Genomic DNA, 14,304 nt, shown 5'->3' on the forward strand with positions numbered 1-14,304 from the left:
TCCAGGAGTTGGTTCTGGACAGGGAAGCCTGGTGTGCTGCAGTCCATGGGGTCACAAAGACTCAGACACAACTGAGCGACTGAATTGAACTGAAGGACTGTATAAAGAAGGAAGGGCCTAAAAACAAGTGGGGGTGAATTGAGTTAAAGCCATTGCAAACTCTTGTGGTGGTGGTGAGGGGCCATTCCCTTAACCTAGGTACCTGTGTTTTAATACCAACAGGGCACAGCAAATCTAGGCCCACTCTCATTCAAGGTGGAAACTGAACCTTGAAGACAGGAATGAGATGCACAGTGGCAGAGTAAGCACAGAAATTCGTAAACCTTGACTACATGAGATAGCAGCAGCAGTATTAATGCCAGTATGGGGTGGCAGTGGTGTTCTGGAATATGCTTAAGAACTGGTTTTGCAGGGAAAAGTTGATGAGCTCTGATTTGCTTTCATTTGCTGATTTCTCTGGGATAAATACTCCCATCATGGCCAACTTAAAACTACCTGTTTGATGTTACTGAATGCAAGATAAGGGAAAGATGCACAGTAGCACACAATTATATAGTTTTTCTCCCAGAGAAATACAGTGACTGTGACTTGAAGAGCACAAATAGCGATAGTATACTATTGTAAAATACTTGGGAAGTGATGGATTTGGAGTAGTTAATTTCTACTCAACTACTACTATTTGAGTAGTAAGTTATTTTAAGTAGTAGTTATTTTGAGTAGTTGTTTTTTAATACGGTTTACTTGATCCTTGTTTTTCAATACAATTTACTTAACTAAGTTTATATAATTTAATTGTTAATAATAGCAGTGTTTTAACGACTGAATTACACAATATTGGCAGCTTAACATTTAGGTCTGGCTTCAGTCTTCCCTGGAAAGTAAAATGGAACTAAACCCTATTTAGTAGTATCAGAAAGGGTGAGAAAAAGTGATTGAAGTTAAAGCCTCTTAGGATCTATGTATTATAAGTAGTGTAGTGTAAAAAGAGTGTACACACCCTTTTTAAGGTATATGCCTGTTTCCAATATTGCAGTTATAGGAATAGAATATTTAGCTTTTAAACTGATAATAAGAAAGAGAAGAAATAAAGAAAATGTGATTATTACAATAGAAAAGAGCAAATGAAAAAAAATGAAGATAGTATTTAAAAAAACCACACAAAATAACGGAAATCTCAATACAACCAAGAGTCAGCATTGCCATAAAAGGGAAAGGTATAAGCTTGACAATTAAGACAAACTCTTGAGAATGCCTGGTGGTCCAGTGGTTAAGCCTCTGTGCTCTCCCTGCCCAAGGCCCTGGTTCAACCACTGGTCAGGCAACTAAGATCCCACAAGCTAAAATGGAGAAGCCAAAAAAATTAATAGTTTAAAAAAATAATTAAAAAAGGACAAACTCTTATATTTATTTTTTGTGTTTATTTTTTTAATTGAATTTATTTATTTTAATTGGAGGCTAATTACTTTACAATATTGTAGTGGTTTTTGCCTTAAATTTATTTTTTAAGTCATAAGTTTTAGTGACATGCTGTCTGTCTGTAATAGGCATGCATAATAGTGACTCAAAAAAACATTGAAACTAGGAGGATAAAATAGAGTAGGCAAATATTAACCAAAATAATTCTATATCGGTATAATTCACACTAGACATTAAGGCAAAAAGTATTATTAAGACTAAAGAAAGATATTGCCTTTTTAAAAGAGAAGAATTTACCAGCAATCTATAACAGTACTAAACTTACATGCATTTAAAAATTCAACCATGAAAAATATGAAATAGAAATTAATAGAATATCTAGGAGAAATGAATAAACCAATAATAATAGTAGAAAATTTTAACATCCCAATAATTACAGATAAAACAGACAAAAAATTGGTAAGGATGTAATGAACTTGAGCAATGCAACTAGTAAACTTGCAGCGAATTATAGTAGGGACTTCTCTGCTGGCTCAGTGGTAGAGAATCCACTGCAGGTCAATGATGCATTGCTTACCGTTTTTACTAGTGGACTGCCAGTGCAGAAGATCTGGATTCGATCCCTGATCCAGGAATATCGCGCATGCCTCAGAGCAACTGAGTCCATGTACCTCAGCTATTAAGTCTGTGCTCTGAAGCCTGGGGGGTAACTGCTGAACCCCGTGCACCCTAAAGCCCATGCTCCACCACAAGAGAAGCCATTACTCCTTCTGGTGAGAAGCCGTGCACCACAGCTGGAGAGTACCCCCCACATTCTGCACCTAGAGGAGAGCCCATGCAGCAGTGAAGACTCAGCCCAGCCCAAAATAAATAAAATCATTTTTTAAAAATACGGTAAATGCTAACAATTAGAATGCACATTCTTTTAAAGCATACATGGGACAACTATTCCATTTTTTATGGGCTACACTAGGTCACAAAGCAAATACAAAAAAATGATACAATAGTGACCACAATACAATAAAATTAGATTCAATAGAAAAAGGTTACCACCACCTAAGGTACACCAATGGAGATTTAAAAAATATAAAGTCTTCTAAATTATGGATCAAAAAGAAATGAGAAAATACTTAGAAATGAATAGGAATGAAAATAATGGACACTGATAGTCCTAAGTTGCAACTTGCACAGTACTTGGAGAATTACTTATCCTAGAAAAGAATGAAAATTAAAGAGCTAAGCATCCAAGAAGTAAACAAAAACAACAAACCAGTTCAAAATAATAAAAATAAGAGCAGGTATTAATGAAATAAACAGAGGTACATAATCAGTTAAACCAAAAGCTGAGTATCTGTACAAACTAATTAAATAGAATCAACCATAATTAAATTTAAGAGTTGTGGCACAGATAGACGATTTTAAGAATTAAAAGAGAATAGATAGTAAAACTATAAATGCCAGGGAGACCCCTCCCATAATTATTAATAATTTTATCAATACTTCTCAAAACTTGCAGACCTATAATCATTGAAGAAATTAAACAAGTAGTTTAAAATCTGTTCCCACCTTCCCCTCAAATCACCAGACCTGTTTGGTTTCTGAGGTAGATGCTACCAAACATTCAGGAGGCAGTAATTCCCGTTTTCTACTGGCTGCTCTTGAGAAGAGGAAAAGAAGGAATAGTTTCCAGCTGATTTTATGAATTCAGTATAACTTTGGTACTAATATAAAGTCACATGAAGTCAAATGGGATATGATTAGTGTTAAAACCTGTGGTATGAACAGTTCAGCATTATCTGGTAAGTGCGCAGATATCTAAGGCCTATGACCCAGCAACTCTACTCCTAGTCATGTCTCCGAGAAACTCTCAGATGTCTGTACCAGGTATCATGTAACTGACTGTTCACAGTAATGTTTATATTAAGAGATATGGAAAATAATCTAAATGGCCATTGATAGGAGAGTGAGTAAACAAGCTGCAGTATTCATACAACAGAATACTATGCACTGTTGAGAGTAAAGGCAGCAACTGTAGTGAGACTCATCACTAGATGAAAAAGCAGGTTGCAAAAGAATATGAATAAAACTCAGCCAAACTAAACAGTATATTGTTTAAGAAGACACACATTTGTGGTGATACTGGAGGAAAAGCAAGGGGGTGATAAACACAAATCTCAAGATGTTGTCGTCTCTGCAGAGAACAGGGGATGGGATCAGAAAGACATCATGTGACTCTGAAAGTACTGGCAGTGAATCCAGGTGCTGGGAATTTGTGTTGTTTAATTACTGATGTTTACAAATAATCATGCATAGCTTAAACTAAGCTGTGTACACATATAACAGTTTTATCTGTAAAAATTAAATTTATTTTTAATTTTTGAGATTTTATTATGGAGAAAACCAATATTTGAGAATTGACAGGAAAAAAATCTGAAAAAGAAAGTGACAGGAACAGTACTAGTTGCTATTAATATGTATTATGAAGCCAGAATAGCTAAAGTAGTTTTCTAATGTTAAGCACATGAAAAGGATAAGAAGTGGAATAGAAGAATACTTTAAGAAAAAAAAAGAGAGTCTAATGAATATCCTAAGAAGAAAGCACATTGTATCTAAAAATTATAGAATGCCATGAGAAGGGAACAGCAGAAAACATGAAAAAAATTTTTGGAAATTAAAAATAAGATTTCCTAAGTTCAGGAATTTAGTATAAGGATTTGGAGAATAAATTAAATGAACACTCCTAGAAAGTAGGGCAAAAGGACAAAGAACCAATAAATGAGTTAAAAGATAAGAGAGAATCTGTCTTTAGGTGTCTGCTAATAATTATACATTACATACAGGGTACCAGGTATTAATAGTATTCTAAACACTTTACCTTTCATTTAATCTTCCCAGCTAGATACCCTTTTTGTTCCCACATTTTTAGATGATGAAACAAAGACCCAGAGAGATTAAATGATTTACCCAAGGACACTTAGTTTATAAGTAGTAGAACTGGAGTATGACATGAGACAGTCCCTTAGACTGTAGGCCTAACCTAGACATTATACTGCTTTCCTGTAATATGCTAATGCTAAAATGTTAATAACTGTTTTTGAAAAATAATCACTGAGATGCAGATTTTTAATTAATCATTCTATAATTAAGTCTGTTTTGAAGCCTGAAGGCATTTAGAGTGTTTATCACTGTTGTAGAGCTTAGAAATTATAATATTTTAACTCAGGTATATGTTAAATTATAAACATACGTGATTGAACTTTCAGGTCAATTCAGTTGCTTAGTCATGTCCGACTCTTTGCGACCCAGTGAATTGCAGCACGCCAGGCCTCCCTGTCCATCACCAACTCCCAGAGTTCACCCAAACTCATGTCCATCGAGTCAGTGATGCCATCCAGCCATCTCATCTCATCCAGCCGTCTCACTGAACTTTAGAGAACTTTAAATAATGGAGAACATATGTTAAATTTTTAATTCAGTTAAAATGGTTTTACTTACCATTTCTTCAGTGATACTTTGAAATAATTTCATTACAACATAGCTAAGAATAACATTTAATCTACTCAGCATTTATCTTCAAGATACATATTAGAATTTTGCACTTGTTATTTCCAGGGTTATCTTGAAGAACTCTTACAACTTCGAGAGAACCAGCTGTCTGAATCTGTTGCTCAGAATAAAATACTACTACAGAGGATTGAAGATTCTGACCTGGCTCATAAACTGGAGAAGGAACAATTAGAATATATAATTGTGGAGCTTCAAGATCAGCTGTAAGTGAGTCCTTTTGGAAAAATTTTGGCAGTATGTAAAGTTAAGAAATATGTCATGTTTGGTGAAGGATTCAAGTTCCAAGAAATCTGATTGCCTGCTATTTAGTTCTTTTTCACTTAGTCTTTTTAAAAAGTTTCCTTTTTTCTTGTAAAACTAATCCATGTTCACTGTAGAAACATTCCAAAATATGGGAAGAAGATAAAAGCACCTTCGGTTGTGTTACCCAGAGTTAACTGTGATAATGTGGTGTGTGTTATTCCAAATGCATATGCATAATTTTGAGGTTTTAGTGATTGCATAAAGATGGCATATAAGATCATCCATTCAAAGTACACTGTGCTATTGAACGTACAGTGCCACTAGATGAACTTTTTGTTACCAGGTTGTGCCAGAATGTCACTGAGTACAGTTTAGTAGAGCTGACATTTTTTTCATGGCAAGAGTTTTTTGTTGTTGAACACTGTGTATTGATCTACAGTCTGGCACAGCTCCTTATAGTAGTGTTTAAAGGACTAGTTTAAAGCACTTTCACCAGCCATACCATTTTGTCAAACAATTTTATCAATTAGTTGTTTATAGTGAAAACCTCCTCATGTTAATATTTACTTAATGTTAAGGATGGTTTTAATTTTTTTTCTTTTTTAAAATTAATTAATTACTTTTGATTGGAGGCTAATTACAATACTGTGGTGGTTTTTGCCATACGTTGACATGAATCAGCCATGGGTGTACCTGTGTCCCCCCGTCCCAAACCCCCCTCCCACCTCCCTCCCTATCCCATCCTCTGGGTGGTCCCAGTGCACCAGCTTTGAGGGCCCTGTTTCATGCATCGAACTTGGACTGGTTATCTAGTTCACATGGTAATATACTTGCTTCAATTCTGTTCTCTTAAATCACCCCACCCTCGCCCTCTCCCACAGAGTCCAAAAGTCTATTCTTTATATCCGTGTCTCTTTTGCTGTCTCATATATAGGGTCGTTGTTACCATCTTTCTAAATTCCATATATATGTGTTAGTATACTGTATTGGTGTTTTCTTTCTGACTTACTTCACTCTGTATAATCGGCTCCAGTTTCATCCATCTCATTAGAACTGATTCAAATGTATTCTTTTTAATGGCTGAGTAATACTCCGTTGTGTATATGTACCATTCATCTTATCCATTCATCTGCTGATGGACATCTAGGTTGTTTCCATGTCCTGGCTATTGTAAACAGTGCTGTGATGAACATTGGGGTACACGTGTTTCTTTCAGTTCTGGTTTCCTCAGTGTGTATGCATAGCAGTGGAAATAATTTCAAACTTTCAGAAAGGTTGCAGAGATAGTAAAAAATAATTTCTATATGCTCTTTCCTAGATTCATCAATTTTCAGCATTTTCCACGTCATAATTCTTTCCTCCTTATATATATGGATATGTTATTTTTTGAACTACCTGAAAGGTTGCATACCACATAGTACTTCAGTGTGTTTTTCCTAAGAACAATAGCATTATCCTAAACACTCACAGTTCAGCTCTCATTTTAAGAAATTTAAATTAATAGAATACTTCCATTGTACCTATATCTCATATTTCACTTTCATCAGTTGTCCAAGTAATGTTTCATATTGCTTTCATTTTTTTGGTACAGAATCTAATCCAGGATCACATTCTGCACTGACTCTCAGTATCTTCAGTTACTTTTGATGTTAGCGTTTCAGTGGTTATCTCAATTGAGATTGGTATTTCTGAAAACACAAGCTAGAAATTTTATAGACTGTCCCTCAGTTTGAGTTTGTTTACTTTTTCTTGTAATTAGAATGAGCTTATCCATTTGGGGCTGGAATAGTAAGCAAGCAGTATGTTCTTGGGCTGTCACATCCAGAGGTCCATGAAGTCTGTTGGCCTTTTATTAGTGATGTTACTTTTAATCATTTGGTTAAGATATTTTTCTCTTCTGTATAGTTACTGCTGTTCCTTCTGTAACTAACACATAATTTGCATGGAGATACTTTGCGACTAAGAAAATTAAATGATTTTTTTAAGTAAAAAAGTTTTATGAAGAAACATAAAAATTTAGTGTTTCTAGGAATTTGTGTCTTCATAAGAATTACATTCACTTATTGTTTCTTAAGATTTTTAAAAAATATTTTAAAGAGAATGTGTCCTATGGTGTCTCTCTCACTGAGGAGCACATTAATACTACTAATCCTGTAGTGTCCCTCACTACTATAAGCAGAGAGAAAAATATTATGAAGCAAACAATAGAGATTTCTGGTTATTTCTTTACAATTAAAAGATTAAGAAAGTAATTTTTCTTTTGCAAATAATACTAGTAGTTTGTCTAAATGCTTTTAACCTAAAAATAATTATGTAGTCGGTTTTTATTTATATTTCCATTTGAAGAATTAAATTTGAATGCATCACATTTATTTTACTTCTGATAATTTAAAGGAAAGTCTCAAACTTTATAGTTTAAAAAAGAATTTGTGAGTTCGGTTTTATCTTATTGCTATGATAGAAGTGTCCTTGATCTTTCTGGTTTTGCAAAGAAACCTTACAATTGTCTTTAATCTCTTTAAGTTACTAATCTCAATACTAATAAATTACTAATTGATTAGTTACTAATAAATTAAAGTTTTATCTCTTTAAGTTACTAGAGCAAAAAATAAAAAGTTAAAGTCACTGATGAGAATTAGGTTATTGAATTTAGAGATTGGAGATTTATTTTCACATAACATGGTTGCAGTCTCTGGATTTGTTGTAAATTGGTGCCTTACAAGATCCTTTTATACAGAAAGCATTACAGAACACTTAGTAGAAGAGTAAGGTGTCTTCTAGAATGTTTACGATTTGCTATGTTATCAGAGTCACATTTAAGGTACAGATAATCTCTGGCATTTTTGAAACTGTAGGGAGAGAGTGTACATTTTTTCCTCCCTATGTCACTGAGATTTTTTTCCAACAGGAAGGTTCGCAGTCAAAGATATAACATATAAAGACAAAGGTTAGAAGAGGAGCATTAAATGGAATGTGAAGTATGCCACATTTGCTTCTACATTATGTTGATTATCTTTTCCTGGGTGATTAAGATAATTTGCCACTTAACTTTTTATATATTTCTCAAAGGTTAGATGTGTTTTTTCATTACTGTTAAAATATGCTTTAATAATGTCTTTAAACACTTGTGAAATCTGAACATTGTGTAGTTTGGGCAGTAGATGATCTCATAGAGGAGCGTTCCACAGCTTCATCGCAGATCAGGACTGTGCTCAGATACTGGCTCTGTCCTTGCCTATTATGAGCTCAATCTCCGTTGAATTATTTTCTTGGAGCCTCCGTTGCCTTATTTGTAACATGGAGATAATATTTGTGTTCTGGGTTATTATAAATATTAAGTCATATCATGTTTAATACTGTTAGGACAAAGAAGGTAATCAAGATTATTAGTCTGTTTTGGCTTGTAGAAACCTTAAGATTTCCTTCATATATTCACTCAGATGAATATTGAGTTTAAAATGTTTTACCTTAACATGCCTAAATGGTACAGCTCAGACAGTGAGTCTGGACTTGACTGTATTATCCCTGAGTATCAAGGAATTCACTTTTGAGATCGAGTTTCTAAATGGTGTGCTATGCTGTACTAAGTCACTTCAGTCTTGTCCGACTCTTGGCGACCATGTGGGCTGGAGCCTATTCAACTCCTCTGTTCAAGGGGATTCTGTAGGCAGAAATACTGGAGTGGGTTGCCGTGCCCTTCTCCAGGGGATCTTCTCTACCCAGGGATTGAACCTGTGTCTCTAAAGTCTCCTGCATTGGCAGGCAGGCTCAATGGTAGTTGGATGAATATTTATGATAATATTATAGATCTGTGGTAGGCATTCAGAGATGTTCTGTCTGCTGTACAAGTGATTCTTTGTGAAACACTCATTGCAGCCCTTGAGAACAGTCTCAGAACAGGATACAAGAGCTAAGCACCTTGTCATGATTATTATCGATAAAATGTATAATGATTTTTTTCTAGTTGATGAAATTTTTCTATTCGTGATTTGAAAAATAGGAATAGTAAAATGTTTTAGAGGACTCCCTAGAGAAGGGAGTGAAGAGCCTAGACTAGCAGAGTGAAGAATCATGCATTGCTAAAACTAGGCCACTGTTCCGGTTCAACAGCCAGTTTGGTGTAGTTCATGGTGAGTAGTAATCGTGTGATCTGTTGGCCTGAAAACCAGAAGTCACTGATGCTGTGGCACCCTGGCTCACAGCTTTTAGGATGACTGGTGTGGATTCTAACAGAGTGCAATGATGTCATCATAGCCCAGCTAAAAATGGGAAAACATGGCAGTTCCTGGTCATATATATTTTTGGCAGGTAACAGCTATTAAAATATCAAATTACAATTAGGCTGACATATATTACACACAGAAGAACTGTACAAAAAAGATCTTCACGACCCAGATAATATGATGGTGTGATCACTCACCTAGAGCCAGACATCCTGGAATGTGAAGTCAAATGGGCCTTAGGAAACATCACTACAAACGAAACTAGTGGGGGTGATGGAATTCCAGTTGAGCTATTTCAAACCCTGAAAGATGATGCTGTGAAAGTGCCACACTCAATATGCCAGCAAATGTGGAAAACTCAGCAGTGGCCACAGGACTGGAAAAGGTCAGTTTTCATTCCAGTCCCAAAGCAAGGCAATGACAAAGAATGCTCCAACTACCGCACGGTTACACTCATCTCACACACTAGTAAGGTAACGCTCAAAATTCTCCAAGCCAGGCTTCAGCAATACATGAACCTTGAAATTCCAGATGTTCAAGCTGGTTTTAGAAAAGGCAGAGGAACCAGAGATCAAATTGCCAACATCCGATGGATCATCGAAAAAGCAAAAGAGTTCCAGAAAAACATCTATTTCTGCTTTATTGACTATGCCAAAACCTTTGACTGTGTGGATCACAATGAACTGTGAAAAATTCTGAAAGAGATGGGAATACCAGACCACCTGACCCACCTCTTGAGAAACCTGTATGCAGGTCAGGAAGCAACAGACTGGTTCCAACTAGGAAAAGGAGTACGTCAAGACTGTATATTGTCCCCCTGCTTATTTAACTTACATGAAGAGTACATCATGAGAGACGCTGGGCTGGAGGAAGCACAAGCTGGAATCAAGATTGCTGGGAGAAATATCAATAACCTCAGATATGCAGATGACACCAACCTTATGGCAGAAAGTGAAGAAGAACTAAATAAAGTCTTGATGAAAGTGAAAGAGAAGAGTGAAAAAGTTGGCTTAAAGGTCAACATTCAGAAAACTAAGATCATGGCATCCGGTCCCATCATTTCATGGCAAATAGATGGGGAAACAGTGGCTGACTTTATTTTTTGGGCTCCAAGATCACTGTAGATGGTGATTGCAGCCATGAAATTAAAAGACACTTACTCCTTGGAAGGAACATTATGACCAACCTAGAGAGCATATTGAAAAGCAGAGACATTACTTTGTCAACAAAGGTCCATCTAGTCAAGGCTATGGTTTTTCCAGTAGTCATGTGTGGATGTGAGAGTGGGACTATAAAGAAAGCTGAACACCAAAGAATTGATGCTTTTGAACTGTGGTGTTGGAGAAGACTCTTGAGAGTCCCTTGGACTGCAAGGAGATCCATCCAGTCTATCCTAAAGGAAATCAGTCCTGGGTATTCATTGGAAGGACTGATGCTGAACCTGAAATGCCAATACTTTGGCCACCTGATATAAAGAACTAACTCATTGGAAAAGACCCTGATGCTGGGAAAGACTGAGGGCAGAAGGAAAAGGGGACAACAGAGGATGAGATGGTTGGATGGCATCACTGGCTCAATGGACATAGGTTTGGGTGGACTCCAGGAGTTGGTGATGGACAGGAAGGCCTGGCGTGCTGTGGTTCTTGAGGTCACAAAGAGTCAGACATGACTGAGCAACTGAACTGAACTGATATTACATACTCCATATAAGAATAGGAAAGTCAGGAAAATGCATACAGAAGAGAAAAAGGCCAGGTACCAGATTGTTAGATAAAACCATTTCTACAGGAATTTCTTCATCGAACCATTCAAATTCAGCTTCTTCAGCGTTACTGGTTGGGGCATTTAGGACTCTCTTGTTGACTGTGATGGCTACTCTATTTCTTCTAAGGGATTCTTGCCCATGGTAGTAGATATAATGGTCATCTGAACTAAATTCACCCATCCCAGTCCATTTTAGTTCACTGATTCCTAACATGTCTATGTTCACTCTTGCCATCTCCTGTTTGACCACTTCCAATTTGCCTTGATTCATGGACCTAACATTCCAGGTTCCTATGCAGTATTGCTCTTTACAGCACTGGACTTTGCTTCCATCACCAGTCACATCCACAACTGGGTGTTGTTTTTGCTTTGGCTCTGTCTCTTCGTTTTTTCCTGGAATTATTTCTCCACTGATCTTCCAGTAGCATATTGGGCACCTTACCAACCTGGGGAGTTCATCTTTCAGTGTCGTATCTTTTTGCCTTTTCATACTGTTCATGGAGTTCTCAAGGCAAGAATACTGAAGTGATTTGCCATTCCCTTCTCCAGTGGACCATGTTTTGTCAGAACTCTGCAACGTGTCCCATCCATCTTGGGTGGCCCCACATGGCATGGCTCATAGTTTCATTGACTTACACAAGGCTCTGGTCCATGTGATCTAATTGGTTAGTTTTCTGTGATTGTGGTTTTCAGTCTGTCTGTCCTCTGATGGAGATGGGTAAGAGGCTTATGGAAGCTTCCTGATGGGATAGACTTACTGAGGGGGAAACTGGGTCTTGTTCTGATTTACTGGCCATGCTCAGTAAATCTTTAATCCAATTTTCTGTTGATGGATTGGAGCTGTGTTCCCTCCCTGCTATTTACCTTTGGGCTTCCCTGGTGGCTCAGAGGGTAAAGCGTCTGCCTGCAATGCGGGAGACCTGGGTTCGATCCCTGGGTTGGGAACCTGGAGAAGGAAAAGGCAACCCACTTCAGTACTCTTGCCTGGAAAATCCCCATGGACAGAGAAGCCTGGTAGGCTACAAGAGTTGGACACGACTGAGCAACTTCACTTTCACTTTCAAACTATGGTGGAGGTAATGAAAATAATGGCGACCTACTTCAAGACATCCCATGCATGTACTGCTACACTCACTGCCTCCAACCCTGCAGCAGGCCACCACCAACCCACGCCTCTGCTGGAGACCCCTGGACACTCCCAGCCAGTCTGGGTCGGTCTCTTGTGGGGTCACTGCTCCTTTCTCCTGGGTCCTGGTGCACACAGGGTTCTGTTGTGCCCTCCAAGATTCTATTTCCCAGTCCTGTGTAAGTTCTGGCAGCTCTATGGTGGGGTGAATGTCAACCTCCTCCAAGAGGGTTTATGCCATACCCAAGTCTGCTGCACCCAGAGCCCCTGTCCCTGCGGCAGTCCACTGCTGACCCGTACCTCTACAGGAGACGCTCAGACACAGTTCTGTCTCAGTCTCTGTGGGGTCCATGGGTCCTGGTGTGCACAAGGTTTGTTTGAGCCCTCTGAGTGTCTCTGGTGGAAATGGGGTTTGATTCTAAATGCAAATTTGCTCCTCCTACCATCTTGCTGGGGCTTCTCCTTTGCCCTTGGACATGGAGTCTCTCCTCACAGCAGCTCCAGCGCCTACCATCTTGCTGGGGTTTCTCTGACCTTGGACATGGGGTATCTACTCCTGGATGCTCCAGCAAAGTACAGCCACTGCTCCTGACCTAACACCCAAAAAAGATGTCCTTTTCATTATAGGGGACTGGAATGCAAAAGTAGGAAGTCAGGAAACACCTGGAGTAACAGGCAAATTTGGCCTTGGAGAACAGAATGAAGCAGGGCAAAGAGTTTTGCCAAGAGAATGCACTGGTCATAGCAAATACCCTCTTCCAACAACAGAAGAGAAGACTCTACACATGGACATCACCAGATGGTCAACACCGAAATCAGAGTGATTATATTCTTTGCAGCCAAAGATGGAGAAGCTCTATACAGTCAAGAAAAAGAAGACTGGGAGCTGACTGTGGCTCAGATCATGAACTCCTTATTGCCAAATTCAGACTTAAATGGAAGAAAGTAGGGAAAACCACTAGACCATTCAGGTACAACCTAAATCAAATCCCTTAAGATTGCTCAGTGAAAGTGAGAAATAGATTCAAGGGATTAGATCTGATAGACAGAGTGCCTGATGAACTATGGACGGAGGTTTGTTACATTGTACAGGAGACAGGGACCAAGACCATCCCCAAGAAAAAGAAACACAAAAAAAGCGAAATGGCTGTCTGAGGAGGCCTTACAAATAGCTGTGAATAGAAGAGAAGTGAAAAGGATAGGAGAAAAGGAAAAATAAATCTATCTGAATGCAGAGTTCCAAAGAATAGCAAGGAGAGATAAGAAAGCCTTCCTCAGCGATCAGTGCAAAGAAATAGAGGAAAACAACAGAATGGGAAAGACTAGAGATCTCTTCAAGAAAATTAGAGATACCAAGGGAACATTTCATGCAAAGATGGGCTCGATAGAGGACAGAAATGGTAGCGACCTAACAGAAGCAGAAGATATTCAGAAGAGGTGGCAAGAATACATAGGAGAACTGTACAAAAAATATCTTCATGACCAAGATAATCACGATGGTGTGATCACTCACCTAGAGCCAGACATCCTGGAATGTGAAGTCAAGTGGGCCTTAGAAACCATCACTATGAACAAAGCTAGTGGAGGTGATGGAATTCCAGTTGAGCAATTTCAAACCCTGAAAGATGATGCTGTGAAAGTGCTGCACTCAATATGCCAGCAAATGTGGAAAACTCAGCAGTGGCCACAGGACTGGAAAAGGTCAGTTTTCATTCCAATCCCAAAGCAAGGCAATGCCAAAGAATGCTCAAACTACTGCACAGTTGCACTCACCTCACACGCTAGTAAATTAATGCTCAAAATTCTTCAAGCTAGGCTTCCGCAGTACATGAACTGTGAACTTCCAGATGTTCAAGCTGGTTTTAGAAAAGGCAGAGGAACCAGAGATCAAATTGCCAACATCTGCTGGATCATCAAAAAAGCAGAAGAGTTCCAGAAAAAACATTTATTTCTGCTTTATTGACT

At 38.1% G+C, this 14,304-nt stretch overlaps 1 protein-coding gene across 1 annotated transcript in view; it reads left to right on the top strand.

Annotated features, from left to right (window-relative positions):
- The window catches only part of RUNDC3B (RUN domain containing 3B), a 173,006-nt gene that overhangs the window by 116,445 nt on the left and 42,257 nt on the right, over positions 1 to 14,304 (top strand). The window contains exon 9 of the mRNA XM_052638590.1: positions 5,029 to 5,186. Within this exon, the coding sequence (XP_052494550.1) occupies positions 5,029 to 5,186 (158 nt within the window). The remainder of the gene's footprint in view (positions 1 to 5,028; positions 5,187 to 14,304) is intronic.

This window comes from Budorcas taxicolor, chromosome 4, assembly GCF_023091745.1.
Source record: "Budorcas taxicolor isolate Tak-1 chromosome 4, Takin1.1, whole genome shotgun sequence".
Taxonomy (NCBI): Eukaryota; Metazoa; Chordata; class Mammalia; order Artiodactyla; family Bovidae; genus Budorcas; species Budorcas taxicolor.